The sequence below is a fragment of the Martes martes genome, assembly GCF_963455335.1.
Source record: "Martes martes genome assembly, chromosome: 5".
NCBI lineage: Eukaryota > Metazoa > Chordata > Mammalia > Carnivora > Mustelidae > Martes > Martes martes.
In genome coordinates this window covers 63,498,110-63,525,795 of record NC_137892.1, presented here as the reverse complement: position 1 = coordinate 63,525,795, position 27,686 = coordinate 63,498,110, and the positions used below count along the sequence as shown (strand labels likewise).

General features: G+C 40.1%; 1 protein-coding gene and 1 pseudogene across 2 annotated transcripts in view; both read left to right on the top strand.

Moving 5' to 3' along the window:
- The window catches only part of LOC308342884 (large ribosomal subunit protein uL23-like), a 1,151,147-nt pseudogene that overhangs the window by 23,054 nt on the left and 1,100,407 nt on the right, over nt 1-27,686 (top strand). The gene's annotated exons all lie outside the window — the stretch shown is intronic.
- LOC308343687 (ubiquitin-ribosomal protein eL40 fusion protein-like) lies at nt 14,557-14,940 on the top strand (the record flags this gene model as incomplete). The annotated part of the gene is made up of 1 exon (XM_080804824.1): nt 14,557-14,940. The coding sequence occupies one exon, from the start codon at nt 14,557-14,559 to the stop codon at nt 14,938-14,940; it is 384 nt and encodes a 127-aa protein (XP_080660950.1).

The window sequence follows — 27,686 nt, the reverse complement described above, 5'->3', positions numbered from 1 at the left end:
CAGACTCCCCACTGAGCAGGGAGTCCAACTGGGGCTTGATTCCAGGATCAAGGGATTATGACGTCTAACCAACTGAGTCACCCAGGCGACCCTCAAACGGCACTTAAATGAAATAAAATGAAGATATCAGATAGAAAGACCAGCTGGCTGCCAGTGAGGGGTTCCAAGGTCATTACCTTTGGAGAGTCTACGTGGTCTAGGATTTGGTCCTCAGCTTTCTTGCTCAACTTTGTCAGAGTCCGAAGAACTGACAGAACTCAAAAGAATGGGGGTCACATGATTCAACGTACAAGGGACCAATGAATACACTCTAAGGCCAAAGTATTAATTTATAGCAAGAAATACCACTGCCTAGATGGTTAAATTGGTACACACATCTTTTCATCTTCTGGGAACTATGAAAGTCATAAGGTAGCTGATAGCCACAGAGTGAGAATGGGAAAGCTAGTTGGATGCACTCCATGACTCTCTATCTGTCTGGAACCATTACAGAGATACACTGGGAAAACTGACCAGATCTCACATCAGTCAATTTGTATCCTTACCACTTATGTAGAGCCAGACAGAGCTCCCCAAAAGCTTACTTCCTCTCTCATCTTTTTCCTGGCTCTTGGCAACAGCCAGTCTTCTGTTAGAATCTTTTTTTTCCCCCAGATAGTTAATATACATACTTAGCGATAGTTTTGTCTGTAAGTTGTTAAACCCTTCAGAGCAGACACTCCCACCAAAAACAAAGTAACCATGTTGAAAACATATTCAAAGGCATCAGAAAGCTGGTAAGAAAATGTAGAATATCCAGGCCAAAGACTATGTGAAGACTGAATCCAAAAGATCAAATACAAACAAAATCTTAAAAGCAGCCAGCAATAAAATGTAATCTACCTTGAGAAGAGCAACCGATAGATTAAAAGCTCTTTTCCCCAAGGCAACAGTGGAAGCAAGAAGCCCATGGGATGATATCTTGAATGTGCCAAGCTATATACACTAGCATTTTCCTTTAGAGCAAGTCTGATGCTGACAAACTCTCTCAGTGTTTTTATCTGAAAACAAGTTTCTTTTACCCTCATTCCTGGAAGATATTTTCACTGGGTATAGAATTCTATGTTCACAGTATTTTGTTTTCTTGGCACATTGATATTTAAACACATAGACACATACCCCTACACATATATATTTATAACAGAAAGAATGTACATTCAGATAGAAGGTACTCGTACAGCAGTAGAAATTAATAAACTGGAACCATATGCATCAACAATGAAACAATAAAATCAATAATAAAATCAACAATAAAATCAATTATATAGGAAAAGCAAAGAAATGAATGAAAGTTAAGACAATTGTTACTTACAATTCCTACTTACAGTAAGAAAGGGCACAAGGGCAGCACTGTTTTACTTGTTCTCCTGGATGATGGTTACACAGGTATTTACTTTATACCTATTCTTTTTGTGTGTGTGATTTATTTGTTTGTTTGTTTATTTATTTGAGAGACAGAGAAAGAGCATGAGCAGGGGGAGGGGGAGGGGCAGGGGCAGGGAGAGAGAGAGAGAGAGAGAATCTCAAGCAGGTTCCACACTGCATAAGATCATGACCTGAGCCAAAATCAAGTCAGATGTTCAATTGACTGAGCCGTTAAGTGAATTTTTTATTATATGAATCTTTGCACATGTCTGATTACTTCATTAAATTATTTTCTTAGAAGTTGAATACCTTGGCCAAAAGACATTAATATATTCAAGATTTTTATTATCTGCTGCCTAATTACCATCCAGAAAAGTCGTACCCATTTCCCTTCCTTTTCCCTTCCATTTCCCATCCTACTACTTGTGCATCAAAACCCCTAGCTACATCTTTGAAAAAGTTGCTAAATTGCTCTGCCCATGTTGTCACCTACCACTCACTTCTTAACCCACTCTATTCTGGCTTCCAACCCAACTCTCCATTAAAACCTCTCTGTTTAAGGCTACCAATACCATACCACTTTATGAAATTTGATGGCTACTTTTCTTCTTGAATGATTTAGAGATTAGTCCTAAAGACTTTTCCAGATGGCTAATATCATCCATCACATGTAGCTCTTAACTTTCTTGATTCTTGGACTGTTATTTGGCTCCCAGTTCTTAGAGAATCTTCCTATGGTTTCCTATGAACTATCTCAATTCCCAAGGAGAAAAATTGTTTTAAATAGCAGATAGAATTCTCCTCATTCATCATCATCATCATCATGAATGATCATCATTATTACTCATTAGCCAGCTTAATGGATGTTGGCGAGGTCCACTGACTGACAATGTTTAAGTACTGTGGTAGCTAGTCTGCAAAGATGAACCCTAATGCACCAGGCTTCCTGGTATTCACATTCCTGTATAGTCTCCTTCCACATGGAATCTGGGTTGGCTCTGTAACTTGCTTTGGTCAAAAGATGTAGCAGAAGTGATGTTGTAACTGCTCCAACAATATGTCTTAAGAAGACCTGGCAGCCTCTGCTTTTATGCTGTTGGGAGGCTGAGGCTGCTACATAAGAAGTTTAGCTACCCTGCTGAAGAAACCACATGAAGACAGCAGGTGGAAAGGCTGTGGGGGCAGGGACAGGAGCTGAGATTACTTGGAAGAGAAAAGCTAGCCCTACCAGCATCCAGCTGGATCCAGGCTTCCAGTCATCCCTGCTGAAGTACCAGACATGTGAGTGAAGCCATTTTGGATGTGCCAGACCTAGCCACCAGCCAACTGCTGCTATATGAGAAACTGCAAGAAAGACCAACAGAAGACCCACCCAGTTGAAGCCGTTTAACTTCAGAATTCTGAGAGCTGATAACAAATTGTTGTCCTCAGCTACCAAGTTTTGATATGATTTGCTACACAGCAACAGATAATGGAAACAAATTCCCTCCTATATAGCCATTCATATTTAACTGTTGGGATATGAAGCTTAATCAGAAATAAAGGTTGAGATTCTTATGGCCTGAATTAAGTACATCTCTCTGCAAGAAAAGGAGATATTATAGAAAACAACAGTGAGGGTTTATATTATATAAGGAAGTAACATTTGAACTAAAACCTGAAGGATACAAAAGGGTCAGATATATGGTTAAGCTGGAGGAAGGGCTATCCCTAACACAAGTGGAAAGACCCTCAGATGAGAAAAAGCTCAGTGTGCTCTTGTTCCTGAGAGAACTCTCTGTAGGAGCAAAGACAAAGAGACAAGGAAAGCCCAGTTCTGTTGGTTTGCACATGGTAAAGTCTGAAACTTAGACCCTTAATTGTCTTTTGAGCTTAGTCAGTGACAGTCATGTCTTCATTCCCACAGGGAACAGAACAAGGTGGAGATGTCTCAGGAGATCAGCGAACACGATGAACATGTAAATTAGAAAAGCAATGGTCAAGTGAACCTATTTCTCAGCTGGGCCCCACTTTGTTGCGACTTCAGCCTTGTGCTAACATTATATATCTTAATATGCACCTTCTCTTCTATAGCAGTCAGTATAAAGTACAGGGAGATGGAAACTAACCCAGGTATTTAATATAGGGAAGTAGGCGCTTACAAAATCTTGGGAAGCAACCGACATGTCCTTCAGTACATGAATAGATACATAAACTGTGGTATATCCGTACAACTGGCTATTAATCGTATTAAATAGAAATGAGCTATTGAGTCAAGAAAAGACATGAAGGAAACTTAAAGGCATATTTATAAGTGAAAGAAGCCCAATCTAAAAAGACTACTCACTGTATGATTCCAGCTACACTCTGAAAAGGCAAACTACGGGAGACAGTAAAAACAAAACAAAACAAAACCCCAGTGCTTGGCAAGGGTTATAGGTAGGGAAGGATGAATAAGGGAAGCACAAAGGATTTTTAGCGCAGTGAAACTACTCTGTATATCATCCTCGTAGGATGATATAATCGTGAAAAATGTCACATAATTGTCAAAGGCCATAGAATGTACAACATCAAGAATGAACCCTAATGTAAACTACATGCTCTGAGTGACAATAAAGTGTCAACAAAAGATTACTGATTGTAACAAATGTACCACACTGCTGCTAGAATATTGATAATGGGGGAGGTTAGGGAGAGGCAGAGGATATGTGGAACTAACTGTATTTTTCATTCAATTTTGCTGTGAACCTACAACTGCTATAAAAAAAATACAGTGGCAGGGACGCCTGGGTGGCTCAGTTGGTTAAGCGGCTGCCTTCGGCTCAGGTCATGATCCTAGCGTCCTGGGATCGAGTCCCACATCAGGCTCCTTGCTCGGCAGGGAGCCTGTTTCTCCCTCTGCCTCTGCCTGCCACTCTGCCTGTGCTCGCTCGCTCTCTCTCTCTAACAAATAAATAAATTAAAAAAAATGTTTAAAAAAAATACAGTGGCAGAAAATAATATGGAGGTTCCTCAAAAAGTGAAAAACAGAAATACATATGATCCAGTAATTCTACTACTGGGTATTTACCCAAAGAATATGAAAATATTAATTTGAATGTATATATACACATACCTTTGTTTACTGCAGCATTATTTGCTGTGGTAGCAACCAGGTGTCCATCCATAGATGAATGAATAAAGAAGATGTGGTACACACACACACACACACACACACACACACACACACACACACACAGAGGAATATTACTCAGCCATTAAAAAGAATGAGATCTTGTCATTTGTGACAACATGGATGGACCTAGAGGGTATGATTCTAAGTGAACTAAGTCAGAAAGAGAAAGACAGATATCATATGATTTCACTTACATGTGGACTCTAAAAACATAAATCAAATGAGCAAAGAAATAATTTTAAAAACACAACACCAGATTCTTAAATACAGAAAACAAAATGTGGTTGCCAGAGAAGAGAGGGTTGGGGGATGGTTGAAATAGGTGAAGGGGATTAAGACATAAAAACTTCCAGTTTATAAAATCAGTAAGTCATGAGAATGAAAAATACAGCATAGGTAATATAGCCAATAATATTTTAAAATGTTGTATGGTACAGAAAAAGAAATAAAATCTATTACAAAACCAAACAAAAATCATTGCAAAGGAAAAGCAGTATCAGTCTGACCTTTAGAAATGATTCCCAAAACAGCATTGCTGAACTAGCCCTCCAGGGAGTGCATCCTCTGCCAGTTCCAGGAACTGGAGAGTAAGGAAGGCGCTAGTGGAATTATCCAGCACACACCGCTGTAGCTGTGGTTTTAGAGATCAGGAAGCTGCCACCCCCACGACTCAAAGCTTGTGCAACTCTTCTTGCCATTTGCGACGACGTGGATGGAACTAGAAGGTATTATGCTGAGTGAAATAAGCCAATCAGAGAAAGACAACTATCATATGCTCTCCCTGATATTAGGAAGTGGAGATGCAACATGGGGGGTTTGGGGGGTAGGAAAAAAATAAATGAAACAAGATGGGATTGGGAGGGAGACAAACCATAAGAGACTCTTAATGTCACAAAACAAACTGAGGGTGGTTGGGGGGAAAGAGGGTAGGGAGAGGGTGGTTGGGTTATGGACATTGGGAAGGGTATGTGCTATGGTGAGTGCTGTGAAGTGTGTAAATCTGGCGATTCACAGACCTGTACCCCTGGGGCTAATAATACATTATATGTTTATAAAAAAATTTAAAAATTAAAAAAAAAAAGCTTGTCCAACTCCTGAAGCTGGAGAACGAACACTGAAATGCTCCTACATAAAAAAGTAAAGTCTCCATGATCTCAACTGTCAGCAAGAAAACAAAACAAACAAACAAATCTGAAAAACAGCAGGATGGCCTCTGCCTAACTTCTGCCTTCCATATGTCCCAAAGGTACAAATAATGGGCAGAACTTAATTTGCATCCAGAATGAAAGCTACAGCGGAATCCAGAAAGAGTAGTGTTTAGCTTTCCAGACTCTGCCATAGAGGAAAGTACACTGGAAGGAGGAATGGATGTCGAGGGCCCATCCATCTTATCCAACATGACCTTCGTTGACCTGACAGTCCACACCCTAGCTCCTGGGGTTTATGAGGGGAGAGGCTGCATTAGTAAAGCTTCCATCACCACCATGTCCTCTGCCCAGCCATAGAAATCAAGATATTTCTCTGAAGATGAAAGTAGGAAACCTCTCCTACCTCTGGATAAATGCACTCTGCCCGGTGAGGCCAGTCTTTTCGTTCTTTCCCCATTGTGTTATGGCAGCCATGAGACTGCACCTCATAGACCTCCAATGCCAGGGAATTAGCTTACAATCCTAACTGCTATGCTGTGAGATCCATCATCACATTTGTACCAAGACTTCAACGTCCAGCTTCCTACAGGCTGCTCCCAGATGCTGACTGGATGCAGCAGAGATACTAAAGCAGCCTGTTCCTGGGAGACATGAACTCCTCTGGTGGTCAATATTGGTTCAAGGACTCCCTGACAACCCTTCCCAAATGTTATCACAAAGCAAGAAAGTCCTGGAAGCTTTCACTCACTCTTCCGCTCCTCTCTCCTTCACTAACATGCATCACAGTCTGATAGCTCTCCCAGCCTCCTCCAGCTTCTTCTTGTGTGTTCTCTCATAGGCATTTCCTCTAGTCAAATCCTCACTTTCCCTTTACCACCTGCTTCCCAGAGAACCTCAACCAATGCACATACCTTGTTCAGTTTGAACACAAGACTTTGCTCTCTGTTCCTGCCTACACTCCCACTGGCAATGTCTTATCACATTTCTTCTACCTACTCAAATCCTATCCACCTTGTGGACCCAGTACCAATCACACCTCCTCCATGAAGTCTTCCCTGCCTACCAGTTAGCATGGACCATAGACCTATCCTTGTCCTCCCAGATTCACACATTTTTGCAGACCTCCTATTGTCTCCTGTCTCAAGAATGTTGAGCATATTATTTAGCCCCTTTAGCTCCTCTAATATATGAGGGCGAGGAATAGGTCAGACATTTCCTTATTAACCTCCAAAGTGCTTTTTAATGGAACAGAGAACAGAATACAAAAGCTCTATTAAATCTTGTTGAAATCATTGAATAGTTTGTAATTTTAAATATGAAAATTCCAGCAACAAATAGAGGTCCTTTCCCACTTAATAAACTGGCTAAGCTTTGGGGGAGCACTGGAAAAGGAGATCCCTCCCCTCACTACCTTTGGCGCAATCTGGCAATATATAGCAGAAGCCTAAAAATGTACCTGTTCTTTAACATGGCTATTCTCTTTCTAGCAATACTTCCCAATGGGGACTTTGAATTACAAACATGTCAATATAGCAGAGGTGGAAATAAGCAGGTACATTTTATGAGTGGGCATCTACATCAAGAAAACAGACCCACAAGTAAGCTTCTCCTCAGCCTCCTCTTTCCCCCTCATCCACCCTGCCTCATCTCTCCACCCCTCCCCTTTTCCCTGACCCCCTTCCCACCCCTCCTCTTCTTCCTCGTCCCCTTCTCCCTCTCCTCCCCCTCATCTTCTTCTTGATAATTAAGTTTTAACTCTGCTTCTAATGATTTTTAGACCCATTGGGAAAGAAAGGAGAGGATCTCTAACCAAAGAAGCTTCTACAGGCTGTTTATACATCTTTCTTTCTCTCTCTTTTTTTGGAGTATTTTTAAAAATTAACATATAGGGCTCCTGGGTGGCTCAGTGGGTTAAAGCCTCTGCCTTCGGCTCAGGTCATGATCCCAGGGTCCTGGGATCGAGCCCCATATCGGGCTCTCTGCTCAGCAGGAAGCCTGCTTCCTCCTCTCTCTCTCTGCCTGCCTCTCTGCCTACTTGTGATGTCTCTCTGTCAAATAAATAAAATCTTTTTAAAAAATTAACATATAGTGTATTATTTGTTTCAGGGGTACAGGTCTGTGATTCATCAGTCTTACACAATTCATAGCACTCACCATAGCACATACCCTACCCAATGTCCACCATCCAGCCACCCCATCCCTCCCACCCCACTCCCCTGCAGCAACCCACAGTTTGACTCCTGAGATTAAGAGTCTCTTATGGTTTGTCTCCCTCTCTGGTTTCATCTTGTTTCATTTTTCCCTCCCTTCCCCTATGATCCTCTGTCTTGTTTCTTAAATTACAGATATCAATGAGAACATAGGATAATTGTCTTTCTCTGATTGGCTTATTTCACTTGGCTTAATACCCTCTAGTTCCAACCACATTGTTGCAAATGGCAAGATTTCATTTTTTGATGGCTACATAATATTCCATTGTATGTATATGTGTGTGTATCTGTATATATATACCACATCCTCTTTAACCATTCATCTGTGGATGGACATCTGGGGTCTTTCCATAGTTTGGTTATCGTGGACATTGCTGTTATAAACATTGAGGTGCATGTGCCTCTTCAAATCACTACCTTTGTATCTTTGGGGGTAAATACCTGGTATTTACAATTGCAATTGCTGGGTCATAGGGTAGCTCTATTTTCAACTTTTTGAAGAACCTCCATTCTGTTTTCCAGAGTGGCTGCACCAGCTTTCATTCCCACCAACAGTGTAGGAGGGTTCCCCTTTCTCCACATCCGCGCTAACACCTGTCATTTCCTGACTTGTTAATTTTAGCCATTCTGACTGGTGTGAGGTGGTATCTCACTGTGGTTTTGATATGTATTTCTCTGATGCAAAGTGATGTGGAGCATTTTTTCATGTGTCTGTTGGCCATTTGTATGTCTTCCTGGAGAAATACTTGTTCATGTCATCTGCCCATTTTGTGATTGGATTATTTGTTTTTTGGGTACTGAGTTTTTGATAAGTTCTTATATTTGGATACTAGCCCTTTATCTGATATGTCATTTGCAAATATCTTCTCCCATTCTGTCAGTTGTCTTTTGGTTTTATTGACTGTTTCCCTTGCTGTACAAAGGCTTTTTATCTCGATGAAGTCCTAATAGTTTATTTTTGCCTTTGTTTCTCTTGGCCTTGGAGATGTGTCTAGCAAGAAGTTGCTGTGGCTGAGGTTGAAGAGGTTGCTGCCTGTGTTCTCTTCAAGGATTTTAATGGATTCCTGTCTCACATTGAGGTCTTTCATCCATTTTGAATCTATTTTTGTGTGTGGTGAAAGGAAATGGTCCAGTTTCATTCTTCTGCACATGGCTGTCCAATCTTCCCAACACCATTTGTTGAAGAGACTCTTTTTTCCATTGAATATTCTTTCCTGCTTTGTCAAAGATTAGTTGACCATAGAGTTGAGAATCCATTTCTGGGTTCTATATTCTGTTCCATTGATCTATGTGTTTGTTTTTGTCCCAGAACAATACTTTCAGGATGATGACAGCTTTGTAATAGAGCTTGAAGTCCAGAATTGTGATGCCACCGGCTTTGGCTTTCTTGTTCAACACTCCTTTGGCTATTTGGAGCCTTTTCTGGTTTCATACAAATTTTAGGATTATTTGTTCCATGTTTGTGAAAAAAGTTAATGGTATTTTGATAAGGATTGCACTGAATATGTAGATTGCTCTAGGTAACATGGACATTTTCACAATATTTGTTTTTCCAATCCATGAGCATCAGAACGTTTTCCCATTTCTTCCTGTCTTCCTCTATTTCTTTCATGAGTATTCTACAGTTTTCAGAGTACAGATCCTTTGTCTCTTTGGTTAGGTTTATTCCTAGGTATCTTACGGTTTTGGGTGCAATTGTAAATGGGATAGACTCCTTAATTTCTCTTTCTTCTGTCTCATTGTTAGTGTATAGAAATGCAACTGATTTCTGTGCATTGATTTTATATCCTGCTATTTTGCTGAATTCCTGTATGAGTTCTAGCAATTTTGGGGTGGAGTCTTTTGCATTTTCCTGTTTATCCAACTTTGATTTTTTTCATGGGACCTTGAGGAATAAGGTGAACCTCACCTTTGAGATCCTAAATGACCTCCATATGAAAACAGGAGGTCAATCTGGTTAAATAACTATTAATGTTTGGGAGAAGAGGGAATTGTTGCTTAACCAAATTGAAAATGGGCAACAGAATTATTCTATATGGACACTGCACAGCCATGCTATCTCTCCATCCAATACGAGGGTTTTAGGCAAAGGGCACTCAAATTCTTGAACCCAGGTCTACTAAAGCTGATGTCCTCTGGGGAACCTGGATGGCTCAGTGGGTTGAGTGTCCGACTCTTGGCTTAGGTCGTGATCTCAGGGTATGAGACTGAGCCCCTTGGGGCTCCACACTGGGCATAGAGCCTGCTTAAGATTCCCTCTCTCCCTCCTCCCTTTCCTTCTGCGCACTCCCCTCCCCGCGCCCCCGTGCTCATAATCTCAAAACAAAACAAAACAAAACAATACAAAACAAAACAACAGCTAACAGGACTTCAGCCCTTCTCATTCCTTATAAGCCTCTGAGTTTCCAGAAGGAGGGCTGATAGCTAATGCATAATCAGAGCTGCTGACCTCCTCTTAGTGGTCCCTTGCTTCAGCTCCTGCTTGCTCCCTATCTGGCTCTAGGCCTTTGGATGTTGGTGCCAGGGCAGAAGCTCTTTGGGTCCTGTGCTCACCCTCCAATGCCTCTGGTCTCTGCTACTCCTGTTAGGTATTTCCTCACAATCTCCGCCTGCAGGTTGCCACTGCTTACCTTCTTCTCCACATTATAGGAAAGCACCTGAGTTGTTCTGGCTCTCTCAGAAGAGGTTGCTTAGCAACAGGAGCTGGTACTGGACATACTTTCCTCAGTCCTGCCCTCCTGGAACCCCCGGACTGGACAGTCCCAAGGAGACCTAGAATAGGAAATGTCAAAGTACAGCCCCGTGGCACCTGCTGCCTCATGATATTCTTCCAGATTCCTTATTCATCCTTGGTCATTTTTCTCTCAACAGCACCTTTTCCCTCCCTGCTACCTGGCTTATACTGACCAATCCCTCAGGATATCAGACACGGAGATAATAGGTCCAAACCCCAATTTTGGATATGGTTAAAGTTCTTTACTATAAATGGATAGCCAATCTGGGGGATGTTGCAGGGTTTTTATTTGAAAGAGGCCATGACTAGCCCTGCTCTTAGAAAACCCATGAATGGTCAGAAATGGAAAAGTCCTTGGTTCCAGAGGTCAAACACAGTAAAGGAGAGGTTGCTCCAGCGCTGGTGCAGTAATAATTTCAAAACCCAGATCCCAGGACCTAGGCTGGAGAGACAAGTATCAATGCTTTACATGATACTGTAGATATGAGCAGCCACCAGATTGTTCTAGGCTTTTATGACCTGGTCATGGCATGCGAGCTACCACAGTCAGTGTCAGAGCTGTCCTCAAGCCCAGATAAATCCAAGACTCAAGTTATCTCAACTCAGGTCAGGCAAGAGACCTCATTCTAAGATCGGGCCTTTTGCTTATTTGTTTAAAACTCAACAGTTTTCTTAGGCCTTTACCTCAGATCAATACCTGTTAATGGATCTTGCATGTTTTTTTCCTGAGGGCCTGAATAACAAACAGCCCTTGTTATTACACAGGTTTTCTCCCCTATAAAATTTGATAGAATAAAAATGATGCATAGTATTTTCTAGTAATTTCTAGTTTATATTATTTTATCCTCTATTTTATTTTAGAACCTTCTAAATCATTTTATATATACATGGACAGTATTTTTCAATTTTTTAAAATTTAAATTCAATTTAAAAACATATACTGTATTATTAGTTTCAGAGGTAGAGGTCCATGATTCATGTGTCTTATATAACACCCACTGCTAATTACATACCATGCCCTCCTTAATTTCCCCAACTCACCACTCCCTCCCCTCCAGCCACCTTGTTTGTTCCCTATGATTAAGAGTCTCTTCACCCAAATGGCCAATAGACACATGAAAAAGGGCTCAACATCACTCAGCATCAGGAAAATACAAATCAAGACCACACTGAGACATCACCTCACACCAGTCAGAATAGCTAAAATTAACAAGTCAGGAAATGACAGATGTTGGTGAGGATGCAGAGAAAGGGGAACCCTCCTACACCACTGGTGGGAATACAAGCTAGTGTAGCCACTCTGGAAAACAGTATGGAGGTTCCTCAAAAAGTTGAAAATATAGTTACCCTACGACCCAGCAATTGCACTACTAGGTATTTACCCTAAACATAAAAATGTAGTGATCTGAAGAGGCATGTGCCCCCCAATGTTTACAGCAGCAACGTCCACAATAGCCAAACTATGGGAAGAGCCTAGATGTCCATCAACAGATGAATGGATAAAGAAGATGTGGTATATAGATATACAATGGAATTGTATGGAATATTATGCTGCCATGAAACCCCCCCCCACAATCTTGCCACTTGCAACAATGTGGTTGGAACTAGAGGGTATTATGCCAAGTAAAATAAGCCAATCAGAAAGATAATTATCGTATGATCTCACTGATATAAGGAATTTGAGAAACAAGACAGAGGATCATAGGGGAAGGGAGGGGAAAAGGAAACAAGATGAAACCAGAGAGGGAGACAAACCATAAGGGACTCTTAATCTCAGGAGTCAAACTGTGGGTTGCTGGAGGGGAGGGGGTAGAAGGGATGGGGTAGCTGGGTGATGGACATTGGGGAGGGTATGTGCTATGGTGAGTGCTATGAATTGTGTAAGACTGATGAATCACAGACCTGTACCCCTGAAACAAATGATACATTATACGTTAATGTTTAAAAAGTGTCTTTTAGGGTTTGTCTCCCTCTCTGATTTTGTCTTATTTTTCCCTCCCTTTCCCTATGACCCTCTGTTTTGTTTCTTTAATTACACATACAAGTGAAATCATATGATAATTGTCTTTCTCTGATTGACTTATTTCATTTAGCGTAATATTCTCTAGTTCCATTCATGTCATTGCAAATAGCAAGATTTCATTTTTTGATGACTGAATAATAGTACATTGTATATCTATACCACATCTTCTTTAGCTATTCATCTTTCAACATGGATAGTATTTTTATTTTTATTTTTATTTATTTATTTGACAGAGAGCACAAGTAGGCAGAGAGGCAGACAGAGAGAGAGAGAGAGAGGGAAACGGGCTCCCCGCTGAGCAGAGAGCCCAACGCAGGACTCGATCCCAGGACCCTGAGATCATGACCTGAGCCGAAGGCAGCGGCTTAACCCACTGAGCCACCCAGGCACCCCTGGATAGTATTTTTAAACCTGTATTTTTCATTGTCTTTAAAAATCTGAAGGAGAATTTTCATACATATAATCTCATTTGATTATCCCTGCAAACTGAGTTACAGGAAGTTTCTTTACTCCTGTTTGAGAATGAAGAAACAGAGTCATGCAGAAGTTAAACTGATTTGCCCAAGGTCACAAATAATAGGAAACAAAGCTAGAAGTGGAATCCTACTTCCGATTCACCCTTCAAGCTTCTTCCCTCCACTGGACCAACTAGATCATGATGAATAGGTTTAAGTAAGCAAGTTCGATTCCTGGTCCCGCTTTCATTTTCCAAACTGGCCAAGACAGACTGGACTTACAAAGCCATGATCTTAGGCTTGATGACTACTGAAGAATATTATGTTTTTTTGTTTTTTTGTTTTTTTAAAAAGGAGCTTCTAGGAGGGCAAGGAAAACCTAGGTTCTCCCAAGTTGCCAGGAGCACTATCACTCAGTTATATACCACAGGAGCAGATAAAAGCAGGGAGAAGAGTAAAAGGAAGACTGTCTGACTTCTGCCCACTCTCCAAGTCCTAGAGGTGGTCCTATTACCTCATCATTCCATAAAGTTTCAGAAGCCTGCAGACCCATACTGCACACTGGCAAGGGAGAAGTTTGGTGAGAGAAGAGTAGGAGCTGCCCCTCACCAGACGGTGCCTTTAAGTCCCTTCTTCATGTGGCCTTTCTTCTGTATTCATCTGATATCTATCCCAGGTCCATAGCAGCCCTTTGAAATCTAAACAGTGAGTCTCAAGGAAAGTTCTGCTGAATGGAGAACTAGCTTCTAGAACCTGCAGCCTCATAAATTGGAACACTACTGGGTACAATAATCCCTTCAGAAAACATTTTAAATGCTACATTTAAAATAAATTGTGTAAAATTATCTTTATTTTCAAATTAAAAATTGCAGCTTTTAATTCAACTAAAATTGTGCTGGGGCCCTCAAGTAAGCGTTTGATGTTATGGATGACTGGCTCACAACCCCAAGTTTGGGAAAGTACAAATTATAGATAGCTCAGAATCAAATATGGTAGGTTTACTTTTAAAGAAATCATTATTTGATGAAATAGTCAGTGCCTCAGAGATTGAAAAAAGACTTACAGCCTCTCAGCAGCAGGACGTGCAGGCCAAGCTATTTTTTCTAGTCCTGAGAGTTATTTGTGTAAGGAGCCATATAGAAAATTTCCCTTTGAGGGGTGTCTGGGTGGCTCAGTGGGTTAAGCCTCTGCCTTTGACTCAGGTCATGATCTCAGGGTCCTGGGATTGAGACCTGCATCAGGCTCTCTGCTCAGTGGGGAGCCTGCTTGCCCCTCTCTCTCTGCCTAGCTCTCTGCCTACTTGCGATTTTTCTCTTTGTCAAATAAATAAACAAAAATCTTTTAAAAAGCTGCGCTCTTTCTCTTCAATTATGTGGCCGAGCGGTTTGGTGGTGGCGGCCTTGCAGATTCATGCCAGCAGACGAAGAGATGCAGATCTTCGTGAAGACCCTGACGGGCAAGACCATCACCCTCAAGGTTGAGCCCAGTGACACCACTGAGAATGTCAAAGCCAAAATCGAAGACAAGGAGGGCATTCCCCCTGACCAGCAGTGTCTGATTTTTGCAGGCAAACAGCTGGAAGATGGCCACACTCTGTCAGATTACAATATCAAGAAAGAGTCCGCCCTGCATTTGGTGCTTTGCCTCCGGCGTGGCATCATCGAGCCCTCCCTCCACCAGCTGGCCCAGAAATACAACTGCGACAAGATGATAAGCCGCAAATGTTATGCTTGCCTGCACCCCCGCGGTGTCAACTGCCACAAGAAGTGCAGCCACACCAACAACCTGCGCCCCAAAAAGAAGGTCAAATAAGGCCCCTCCACCGGCTCTACCTTTGCCTGCAGGGCGGCCTCCTGCCTGAGCCCCAAGGTCCTGGGTCCTCAATAAAGTTTCCCTTTCATTGACTGGAGAGTTTAAAAAAAAAAAAAAAAACTTAAAAAAAAAAAAGAAAATTTCCCTTTGATCAGTAGGATAGATTTCTATGACATAAAACAGGTTAGGTTGTGGTCAAGGGACAGAAATTTTCTATGCAAAACACTTGTATATGCAGGAGTTGAACATATGACTTGAATTGGAAATATAAAAGAAGGATAAATATGTTTCAAGGTATAATTTACATTTTATTATGATTCTGCTTTGATTTTAAGATAAATTAAGAATTAGGACTTCCCATCTTCATGCAGCTACATATTCAGATTCCCTGAGTGACTTTCAGATGGTGGACTCCCAGGACAAAAGTCTGGATGGTTTGAGAACTTTAGGTAAGGGAGAATGCTACAGGAATGTATATGATAAAGGCAAACCACTTAAATAGGTGCAACAGAATTCAGTATCACTGTGAGTAAACAATACATTTTGTGCTTTTACTCAGAGCCACACTCCATGCCGCCTCCTGTAATCACCAGTATAAAAAGTGGAGGAACTCTTTATTACTAAGGTATGCAGTCTCTTTCTTTAGCCATCCAACAAATAAATTTTTTAAAAGCTCTTAGTTATTTATTTGTGAGAGAGAAAACACACACAAGCAGGGGGAGTGGCAGGCAGGGGGAGAAGCAGGCTCCCCGCTGAGCAAAGAGCCCCATTCAGGACTCGATTCCAGGACCCTGGGATCATGACCTAAGCTGAAGGTAGACACTTAACTGACTGAGCCAACCAGGCATCCCACAGGCTTCCAACAAATACATTTTAAACACATCTGTAGAGGTGGCGCTATTGCTTCATTGGTTAAAGCACCTATCTGGCAAACAACCGAAGGCCAGGCATTAAGCTAGGCAGGTGGTGATAGAGGAAAAAAAGAAACACAGACCATAGCCTTCACCTTTATGGAATTTAGAATCAAGCCTTATTCTTTTTAAGGGTTTTGTTTTCCTTTTCTGAATATCAAAATAAATAATCTTTGCAGAAAAACTGAAGTAGTAGGTGGATGCCTGGGTGGCTCAGTTGGTTAAGCATCCACCTCTTGATTTCAGCTCTGACCATGACCTCCTAGTTGTGACATTGAGCCCTGTGTGGGGCTCTGTGTTCAGCAGGAAGTCTACTTGAGATTCTCTCTCCCTCCCTTTCCCTCTGCCCCTCCCTCCGCTTACCTGTGTATGATCTCTCTCTCTTTCTCTAAAATAAACAAATTAGGGGTGCCTGAGTGGCTCAGTTGTTAAGCAGCTGCCTTCAACTCAGGTCATGATCCCGGGGTCCTGGGATTGAGCCTCGCATTGGGCTCCCTGCTCGGCGGGAAGCCTGCTTTTCCCTCTCTCACTGTGTCTCTCTCTGTCAAATAAATAAATAAAATCTTAAAAAATAAAATAAAATAAAATAAACAGATGAATATTTTTTTTAAAATTGAAGTAATAATATTACTGACATTAACCAAGCACTTAATATGCTAAGTACTCCATAAACATTATCTTATTTAATCATTACAATAACCCTATGAAGGACATGATACTGTTATCCTCACTTTACAGATGAAAAACTGTGACTCAGTCAATGCAAGATTCAAGATATGGAACATGGTCTGACTTCAGAACCCAAGTTTTAAACATTTAGCTTGATGATAATTATTTCAAAATGGAGCATTCTCTTGGGGGGCACCTGCATGGCTTAGATGGTTAAACATCTGATCCTTCTTTTTGGCTCAGGTCATGATCTCAGATGATTGAGGGGTGAGTTAAATTAGTTAAACTTATCATTAGTTAACTAGTTTTTATCAACAACTTCAAAAATGGTCATGCCATTTGATCCAATCATCCCTCTACTCAGTAGTACTCTGTAGAAATAAACAGTGTGCTCATGTGGGTATATTTACAAAGATATCTATATTTACATATCTATCTATCTATGGCCAAACTACTTTCCAGAAAGCATTGTACTAATTTGCACTAGTTTAATCATAATTTAACCTCATGATCTCAGATCTCAGATCTCATGATCTCAGGTCATGATGTCGAACCCTGAGTGGGGGTCAGTGCGGAGTCCGCTTGAGATTTCTCTCCATCTCCCTCCTCGTCTGCTCCTCCCCATTTCTCACACTTGCTGTCTCTCTCTAAAATAAATAAACAAGTAAAATATTTTTTTTAAAAATGAGGCATTCACTCTAGGAGGGATATAAGAACCCTCCAGGATACAGTGAAAAATGTTAGAGATTAAGTATAGATTTATACCTGTATTTAATATGGGTTGACAGTGGCAACAATATTTGGCACATATTTCAGCTGATGACAGCAAAGAAAGAAAATGTGGAGAGCCCTTAAGGAAGAAGGGAGTTGGGAGTTACACAGAGCTGAGGAATTCAGTCAACTTCTGGGTTAGTCGATTTCCAGAGTATTGCTATGTATTATACTTTTGTGTACTCCTGTTAAATAGATTTATGATTACATTATTTAGTTTTAACTCACCCCTCAAAATAGACAATTTTTAAAATTTGTGAATAGACCTAGGGGCGCCTGGGTGGCTCGGGGATTAAAGCCTCTGCCTTCAGCTTGGGTCATGATCCCAGGGTCCTGGAATCCGGCCCCTGCATTGGGCTCTCTGCTCAGCGGGGAGCCTGCTTCCTCCTCTCTCTCTCTCTCTCTGCCTACTTGTGATCTCTGTTTGTCAAATAAATAAATAAAATCTTTAAAAAATAAATAAATAAAATAAAATTTGTGAATAGACCTCAAATTTGAGATGACGCCAATCACTCAAGCCATGTGAAGTACACATAATGGCAGAGCTGACACTTCTACAACTAAGAAAAGCTCTTTGTTAAAACAATTTTCTTATTGGATTTGACAGTCAGTGACACTGTCTTCACTAAAATGTAATTAATAATAATTTTACTGAAATCAAAATGGTTTTCTGCACTAATAAATAAAATAAATACACATTTAAGTGTGTTTCCTTTTTATCTTATCCTTTAATATGTGTATGCTTTATAAGATACAAATTATATTAATGTATATAATAGATATACATATGTTGGGGGTACATGCTCAAAATTTTTTGTGATTATAATACAATCATATAATCATTTAATACATATAATATATATAATAACGTAATCAAGAAATTACAGAAGTAGGAAAAGAATTCAATTCTAAAAATACAGTGATAGATATCTTTGTAAATCTACCCACATGAGCAGCCTGCTTATTTCTATGGAGTACTACTAAGTAGAGGGATGATTAGATCAAATGGCATGAACATTTTTGAAGCTTTTGATAAATATGGCCAAACTACTTTCCAGAAAACATCATACTCATTTGCACTTCTAAGGGCAGTCTAGGAGAAATCCTTTTTTTTCCTATACACTTGCCCATTTTGAGTATTTTCTGTTCTTATAACATTTTTTAATTCACAAGAGGAAAATGGCCATTTTCTCTCCAGATTCATTTTTGGGTATGATGCAATGACTCCTATCACTTCAGTGTCTGTTGAATAGTCACATCTTAGGTGTGCAGATGGGCCAGTACATTTGGGCATTGACTGGGTAAGAATTTATTTCCTCAGACTGGATGTGAGTATGATCTAAGAGTAAATTATGAGAGGGAGAATCAAAACCTATCTTTCTCCTTTTTGTATTAACAATATATATTTCTCAGAGTGCAAGAAAATATGAGTAATAACATCATTTAAAACAGTTATAGGATATACACATGCAAGAGAATCAAGGTGTGAACTGCTTCCCTTCCTTATACACAAAATTAACTCAAAATGGTTATAATCTAAATGTAAAAGCTCAAACTATAAAACTCTCTGAAAAAACCCAGGAGTGAATTTTTGTGACCTTGAGTTAGGCAAAGCCTTCTTAGATGGGACATCAAAAGTATAAGTGACAAAAGAAAAAATAGCTATGGGACACCTGGGTGGCTCAGTTGGTTAAGTGACTGCCTTCAGCCCAGGTTGTGATCTTGGGGTCCTGGGATCGAGTCTCATGTGGGGCTCCTTGCTCAGTAGGGAGCCTGCTTCTCCCTCTGCCTGCCAAACCCCTGCTTGTGCTGTCTCTCTCTCTTTCTGACAAATAAATAAAATCTTCTTAAAAAAAAAAAAAGAGAAAAGAAAAAATAGATAAATTGGACTTCATCAAAACTGAAAACTTTTGTACTTCAAGCAACAGCAAAAAAGTGAAAAAACAACCCACAGAAGGGGAGAAATATTTGCAGATGATATCTGATAAGGGATTTGTATCCAGAATATATAAATAACTCTTACAATTCAATAATACAAAGACAAACCAATTTAAAAATGGGCAAAGGGTCTGAATTAGGCATTTCTCCAAATATACAAATGGCTAATGAGCAATGAAGAGATGCTTAACATTATTAGTCATTAGGGAAATGCAAATTAAAACCAAACTGAGATAACACTTCACATCCACTAGGATGACTATAATCAAGAACAGAGACAGAAACAACTGTTAGTGAGAATGTGGAGAAACTGAAACCCTTACATGTAATGTAAATATAAATGTAAACTGGTACATTCACTTTGTAAAACAGTCTGACAGCTCCTCACAATCTTAATTGTAAATCTGCCATATGACCTAGGTTGTCTATGCCTATGCTCCTAGGTATATACTCAAGAGAAATAAAAAAGCACAAAACCTTGTCCCAGCAAAAGCTTGTATGTCAATGTTCACAACGGCATTACTCATAGAAACCAACAAGTGGAAACAACTCAAATGTCCACCAAACTGACAGGTGGATAAATAAAATGTAATATATCCATATAATGGGATATTATTTGAGAATAAAAAGGAATGGAGTACTGATATATCCCACAACATGGATGAAACTTAAAAACATTATGCTAAATGCAAGAAATCAGTCACAAAAGACTACATGTTGTATAATTCAATTTACATGAAATATTCGAAATAGGCAAATCTAGAGACAGAAAACAGATTAGTGGTTGCCTAGGGGCTGGGGGAGGGAGAGTGTGGGGAGTGACTGCTAATGGTTATGGGGTTTCTTTTTGGGGTCATGAAAATGTTCTAAGATTGGTTGTGGGATAGTTGCACAACTCTGAATATACCACAAACCACTGAAATTATATGCTTTATATGGGTGAATCGTAGAGTATGTGAATTATATGCCAATAAGCTTTTAAAATATATGGTAAAAATATGAAAAATGTCTGTATAATAGACATTATCTTTTTGTATTTCACTCTTGTTAATATTTGACTCTTTTAATTTGAAAAAAGTATGCGCTATTCTTGGAAACATCCTTTTGATATATTATGTTCCATCTCTACCAATTGTGAAGTGCTATTATTAATAAAAATTAATTGTGTTACCTCCTATGAGTTGCTGACATTAGGCAATGCTTGAGATCAGATGGGCCTTATTCCTGTCCTCTGTGTGAAACATAACTTTCTAGGCAGAGTAAGTGTTTTTTTTTTTTTTTTTTGCTTAGACTAGGAAGGGATAGACATATTCAATTTTAGTAAAATAATCTTACAGACTATCTGTGGGGACCTTTTTGATGTGAAATTAAATTGTGGCACAGACAGAGATTTTATTACATTTACATGGACCCATAAAATAACTTTTATGGTTCCCAGCGGTGCAAATCCTCCTTAATTTTGTTAATTATTTCCCCCTAGTTATCCTTAGCCATGTCTGCTAATTCAGTATTGATCTTGATTCTAAGCTATGTTATGGTCTTAGAAATTCACCTGAGTCCCCACTGATGAAAAGAACTAAGGAAGCAGATCTTACCCAAGGTAATGTTTTGGATAGATTCCAGTTAATATTATAGCTGAGGATGACAATGTCCTTCCTCCCACTGTTCTGACTCGCTCCTCAGAGCTGGTCTCATTACCCAGAGCAGGGTGCTAGGGCCTGTCCCAGAACAATATGAGGGGGAGATGGTAGCTATTCAGTTCCACACCTACACTCCGGGATGCTCATCCCTCTCTCATGACATGCTCCTTCCCATGTCTTCAGGCTGAACCTGGAAAATAATCTGGTATTCTGCTTGTTTCTACTCTTTTCTGTATTAATCTTTCCAGGTTAACCTACTCACACTTCAACTGGAATTTTCCGTGGGAAATGTCTTAAATTAGCTGTTCTTAACAGCACTATTCAGCAAATAATTTGTTACTATCCATAATTACATTGCTGATTTTTTAAAATGATTTGCTTTAAAATAAATAAATGGGACCATGTTCAAGGTTAGCCTCACATTCTCAAGTGCCTCTGAATACAATATGGGGTGGGGGGGGGGCGCGGTTACCACTAAGGCAGTGGGAACTGGGTGTAGTTATCTGTCCAGAGGGAGTGACAATTGCCGAAGGCCCTTCCCAGTTGGTTCATTTTAGTTTACCAAGCATTTGTTGAGTATCTACTATGTACAAAGGCTTAATCTGAAATTAGTTGCTTTTTCAAACTAAAACTTCAATGTACCTTCAATTTCTGGGTCATCCAATTAATTCTAACATGTTAAAGGACTTTCTGTTTTATGATACATAATTACATAATGTAGGCCTCTTGTGAATCTTAATTCTTTCATTAACTTACCTCATTTAACTTATTAGATACCCATTTATAGCTTTGTAAAATGTACTGTACTTAAAAGTAATAACTGCAGCCCTTTAAAATATTTGAGAATTCATTTTTTTCATTAAAATCAAACTAATTTCTCCTTCCACCTGTCTATTATTTTGAAATACTAAGGTTATGCTACTTAGGTTCCTTTGTCTTATTTCTTTATCACATTATCAGGTCCCAGCAGGCATCCCATGGTGTAACTTGGAACATACTCTCAATTCACAGTCTTGGACTCTGGTTGATGATGGTAACAATTAACCTGTTTAATATTCGCTCCTCTCCCCCCAATTAGAAGAATAATTAACTGGCTGTGTGTGTGTGTGAGAAAGAGAGAGAGACACACACACAGGACTGGGTGTGTTGCCCTGACAGAAATTAAACCCCGGGGTGTCTTGTGAAGTCAGCAAAATTTGCCTCTTTCCTCATTAGTTTTACTCTTTTTCCTCATGGGTGATATGTTCTGATCCCCACTTCAGTCATCTGTAGTTATCTTTCTTATCCTCCTATTAAAATATTTCAAATCCTGCATTTATACAAATTTATATGAAAAAACACTTTGAAATTATTTTACATATTTACATTTAATATGCAATAATTTTTAAAATCTCTTTCTGCTTAATAAATGACCCCAGCACTTAGTGGTTTGAAACAAAAACACAATTCTACCATCTGGGACAGGCTCAGCAGGGTGGTTCTCCAACAGCACATAGTGTCTGCTGGGGCTGCAACGTCTAAGATGGCTTCTCACTCACCTACTGGGTGCCTCCACAGAGATGGCCGAATATAGCATGGTATTCTTAGAGTGACTGGACATCTTACACGGTAGCTGGCTTCTCATGGGAAGGAAGCAGAAGCTATTAGTCTTCCTAGAGGTTAAGGGTGGACTTACCAGAAGGACGTGTCCACTAAAGTATTTCCCAAGGCCAGCCCAGATTCAAACGGAAATAACTCTATCTCTTGATATGATGACTGACATATATGTATGGGGGGGGAGCAACTGGGAGCCGCTCTCTTACATATGGTACAAAACTGAGCATGTAACAGGGTATAGATTGTGAAATATGTTTTTCTGACAGCCCCAGCCCTGAGACACTAGGTGCAACCACTGTTATACTTCTTGAGTATCCACTAATGATATGTAATGCAGTTTTATCCTAATGTCCTGTGTCTGTGCTTTACTTTTTCATTTAATCATACATCTAGAGTTGGCTTTATGTAATGGTTACACATATTCCTTTTGTGGATATTTACTTGCTTCTCATCTCGTTTTTTTTTTGTTGTTGTTGTTTTGTTTTTGTTTTTGTTTTTTTTTAATTTTATTTTATTTATTTGACAGAGAGAGAGAGATAGAATCACAAGTAGGCAGAACAGCAGGCAGAGAGAGAGGGAGAAGCAGGCTCCCCGCCGAGCAGAGAGCCCGATGTGGGGCTCGATCCCAGGACCCTGAGATCATGACCCGAGCCGAAGGCAGAGGCTTAACCCACTGAGCCACCCAGGTGCCCCTCTTGTTATTACTAACATTGCTTCAGTGACTATCACTGTGTGTGTGCGTGTATAAAATATATGTGTGTATATGGCATGTATATATATTTTTTCCAAAAATGTAAGTTTGTCAGAAAGAAACTCTCTTGTAGGAAGAATTGCCGGTCAAATAATACATGCATGTACAATGCTATTAGGTCAACAATGGTAAAGTGGGGAGTTTTCCACTTGGGGGTGTGCGGGTGTGGAAAGTTTTGTCTACCACAGGAGACCCTTCCCTGCCTCCAGAAGACACTGGCCCAGCCCCTGTAGTTCCAACAATACTTCCTTTTCTCATGGAAAACCACTGCTGTAGACCAGCTATCTCTTTTGGCAGACAAGCATCCTGCAGTTCTGAGTGCCTGACCTGCCCATAGGTGCCCCATTCACCCTCTGAACCAACTGGTCTTCTCCCAAGTCTCCGAGCAAATAAGCAGTCACTACAGGACCACCTTGGCATAGATCAAATCTGTCCAAAGAAAGCTCTGTGAATCACTAGACTCCCCAAAGCCTCCCTGCTCCACAACAGAAGAGGATTCTGTCACCAAGCACGCCTGGGAACACTTCATTCTACACCAGCGAGTCGTGCCTCCCTTCACAATCAACAAGGGCAAACAGACTCAGGAACCTGTCCCCAAGAAACTCGTCTGACACTGTTTAATGACGGAATGAATGTAACCATCTGCTGCCTAAAGGAATTTGACTACCACACCCTGTTTTTGGAACACCTGTTTTGCTAACTGCTTAATGGAACCAAGTTTTCAGAGAAATATTCTATGGGAAAGGGGTGATATACAAGAAAGGTTGCTGGACTGCGAGACTGGCTCTACCCTCAACAAACTGAAATCTTGAATGGGTCAAAAATCACACTGGACCTGGGCAGTGGAACTGACTTATTTATTGGGTCCTTCCAACATGGAGGAGCTCCTCTTTTAGTTTTTCTTACTGAAGGCAAGGCAGAATGTTGTGTCTGACAGGAGACATTGAGGTTCAATCTGTTTCTTTGTTCCTCTGAATTTAATTTTTTTTAAAGTAGGCTCCATGCTGAGCTTGAACTCACACCAAGCTCCAACGCAGAATTTGAACTCAGAACCCTGAGATCAAAACCTGAGCTGAGATCAAGAGTCAGAAGCTTAACCGACAGCCACCCAGGTTGCCCTGCTTTGAATTCTAATTTAGTCTGTTCTTCTGCACAGTGTGCGCTAGTGAAAGTAGATATGGAGGGTGCAGTTGCGCTTTTTGCTTCAGGGTTCCTGCTGCCCATCACCCCGACCCCCTGCCCCATTCACCTCCACTTTCAGATAAGAGAAAAAGCTGGGGAGTTTGGCAGGAACCAGGCTGACCTCAGACGCACGCGCAGCAGGAGATGAATACCTCTAACTCTGTACCTTTGCCACTTCTTTTCTCGATAGGCAATAAACAAATTTTGTGCTCAGGGGAAAATGATCTGGTATTCTTATATCAAATTCATATTACCTTTACAAATGAGAACAGATCTTGAAAGCAGGTGTAGTGTGATTTGTTTTGACTCTTTACTGCCTCCAACTGAGATGTTTTACATATACTAATCTAAAGACAATGAATCCTGAGCTGATTTCCTGAGTGTAAGTTATTCCAGCCCTGAAATGAAGGGGCTGCTATGTGTCAGAACACACAGATGCATAGGCAACCAAGGGCTATCTAGCTAAATATCTTTTTTTATTAATCGGAGCTTCAGAGGTAAAATCTCCTTCTCAGGGACATCAAGGTGATTTGTGACACTCTCCACACACCTTTAGATTCACAAACCAATGAGTACATCACACCAATCTCTCGTTTTCTCATCAGTGGCAGACATAAAACATAGGTAATCTTCATTTTACTCAGATGTTCCAATTAACTGTGAAAACCCCTTGGCTTATATTATACAAGCATTTGCGAGTATTTCATTTTCTTTCAGTTTAAGCATCAACTAGAACTCATACTTAAAACCTTGTTACATTTCTTTTAGAAATTGGTACAATTAAATGGTCGAGGTGACTGCAGTAAAGACAAAAAGAATGAATCATAAGGACACCTGAGATCTACCTTTTAGCTGTCTTCCCCGGTGTTGGATTTATGGTTTCAGAAGGCAGGATCTGTTTTTCATGCTCACCAAGAACACAGAGGCCTGAAAATGGGAAATTCAAACATGTTTGTTTACTAGGAATTCATTTCTTTGCACACCTTTAAAAGCACTTCCCTTGTCTGGCTTTTATCATCCCTAGTCCATGCAGCAAGTACAGACAATTAGTGAATTTTTCTAAGTTAACCCGCAAGATATTTACAATCTTTTAAAACTCTTTTTAAAAAGAATCTTATGTTTATTAAACAACAACAACACATATCAAATTTCTATTCTCTAGTGGACAATTTGAGGACTCATGAGCTTCAGGCTGTTTTGTTTGTTTTGTTTCCTGAGCTTTGAGAATGTGATGAATCTTTACATCTTTAAATTATATTCTTAAGGGGCGCCTGGGTGGCTCAGTGGGTTAAAGCCTCTGCCTTCGGCTCGGGTCATGATCCCAGGGTCCTGGGATCGAGCCCCACATCGGGCTCTCTGCTCAGCAGGGAGCCTGCTTCCCTTCCTCTCTCTCTCTCTCTCTGCCCACCTCTCTGCCTACTTGTGATCTCTGCCTGTCAAATAAATAAATAAAATCTTTAAAAAAAAAAAAAAAAAAAAAATAAATTATATTCTTAAGTTTCACATTGCCTCTGGAACTAGTAGAAGCAGAGGACATTAAGTTAAATAAGTGTTAATTCTGTCATGGTGACTGCAAACAAATGGCTTTAATTGAATTAGGTATTATTTGCTTTTGTTTTTGTTTGTTTTTTAAACTGAATTGAGGGAAACAATTGGTTATTTTAGCATCAGAGAGATTAAATTTAAGAAAACCAAACTCTAAAATGTTACACCAATTCCATCTCTTGGAAATTTGTACATGACCACAGCTTAATAATTACAATTTTGTTTACAGTTTATGAGTACAGCATCCCAAACAGTTGGTGATAATAATGGTTCAGACTTGCTCCACTTCTTATAACCCTTCTAAAATCAACTGTGATAGAGCAGTGAGAGGTGCTGCCTCCCCTTGCTATCATTATGAAGATGTAATTCAGTTACAATTATTTAATCCCAAAGGCATTATTACACCTGTTCAGCAGTTTTCAACCATTCACTAAAATGATGTACAACTCCACTGTGATAAATCTCAGTGATTTTTTTATTAAAGTTTCTTTAAAAGTATATGGCTGGAGGCTGATGAATTTAAATAAATGTTTGAAGAAACTACATAAATAATTATATAAGGAAGGGGGTATCTCACAATATGCCCTTTCACTTATCTGAACTCTTCATAACCCTGAGACATGATTACAGAATTTTAAAAAATCACGTAAATCATGTAGATCAGATCAAAGGATAATAGATTCATAGAATGTAAGCACCAGAAGGGAGCTTAAAGAATATCTAGTTCAGTGGCTCTCAAAATTGGGCATGAATTTTGAGATACAAGTGCAGGGTTTATTAAAACCCACCCCCAGAGGTTGTGATTCAGTAAATATGGGTGGAGCCTGAGAACCTGCATTTCTTATAAATTCCCAGGTGATGTTGATGCTGCTGGTTCAGCAACCTGCTTCAATAATTGATCTAATTCATCTTACAAACGAGGAGGCCAGCAACTAGAGAGATAAAGCAATTCACCCAGCAGAAGAAAGGAAACTGCAGGAGCCTGGAACCTGCACCCAGACTCCTCAAATGAGACTGCGCTGGCACTGGGAAAACACAGCTAACCACACCTACATGGCTGGGGCATGGAGAAGACAGTGCAGAACAGTCATGGCTACAAACAAGCCCGGCAGACTGGCAAACAGCAGACATTTTGGAGGAATGAGGGAATGGAGTGTTAGATAGCACAAAGGGCACAACAAAGGAACTAGAAAGTTGAAATCAGGTACTGTTGGAAGGTACAACAAAGTGGGTGATCACCGCGGGGAGGGGAAGTTAGTTAGAACTATTTGGATGTTCAAGAGTATCTCATAGAGAATGCTTACTTCCTCCACCCCAACAAAGCCTGTCTTTCCAAATTTCAGGAAGCTATACACTACCTACTTAGAGAATCAAGATCAAGACCTGAAAGTCAACCTTTTTCGCCTTCTCCCTCTTCTCCTACATTGAATCCATCAGCAATCCTGTCATTTCCCTCCAAAACATATCCAAAATCCATCTATTACCCTATAGTCACAAGTACCTCCACATCAAGCCACCATCATCTCTCTGGAGATGTACAGTGGTTTCCTAACTACTCTTTCTTCTTCCATTCTTGGGCCTCTATAATTCATTCTCCACCCACCTACAGTCAAAGTGATCCTTTACAAACAAATTTGATCTCACCACTCCCATTTTAAAGCCCTCCAATGGCTTTCTATTTCATCTAGAAAATATTGATCCTTTACTACAGTATACAAGGCCCTACATGATCTAGCTTCTGCT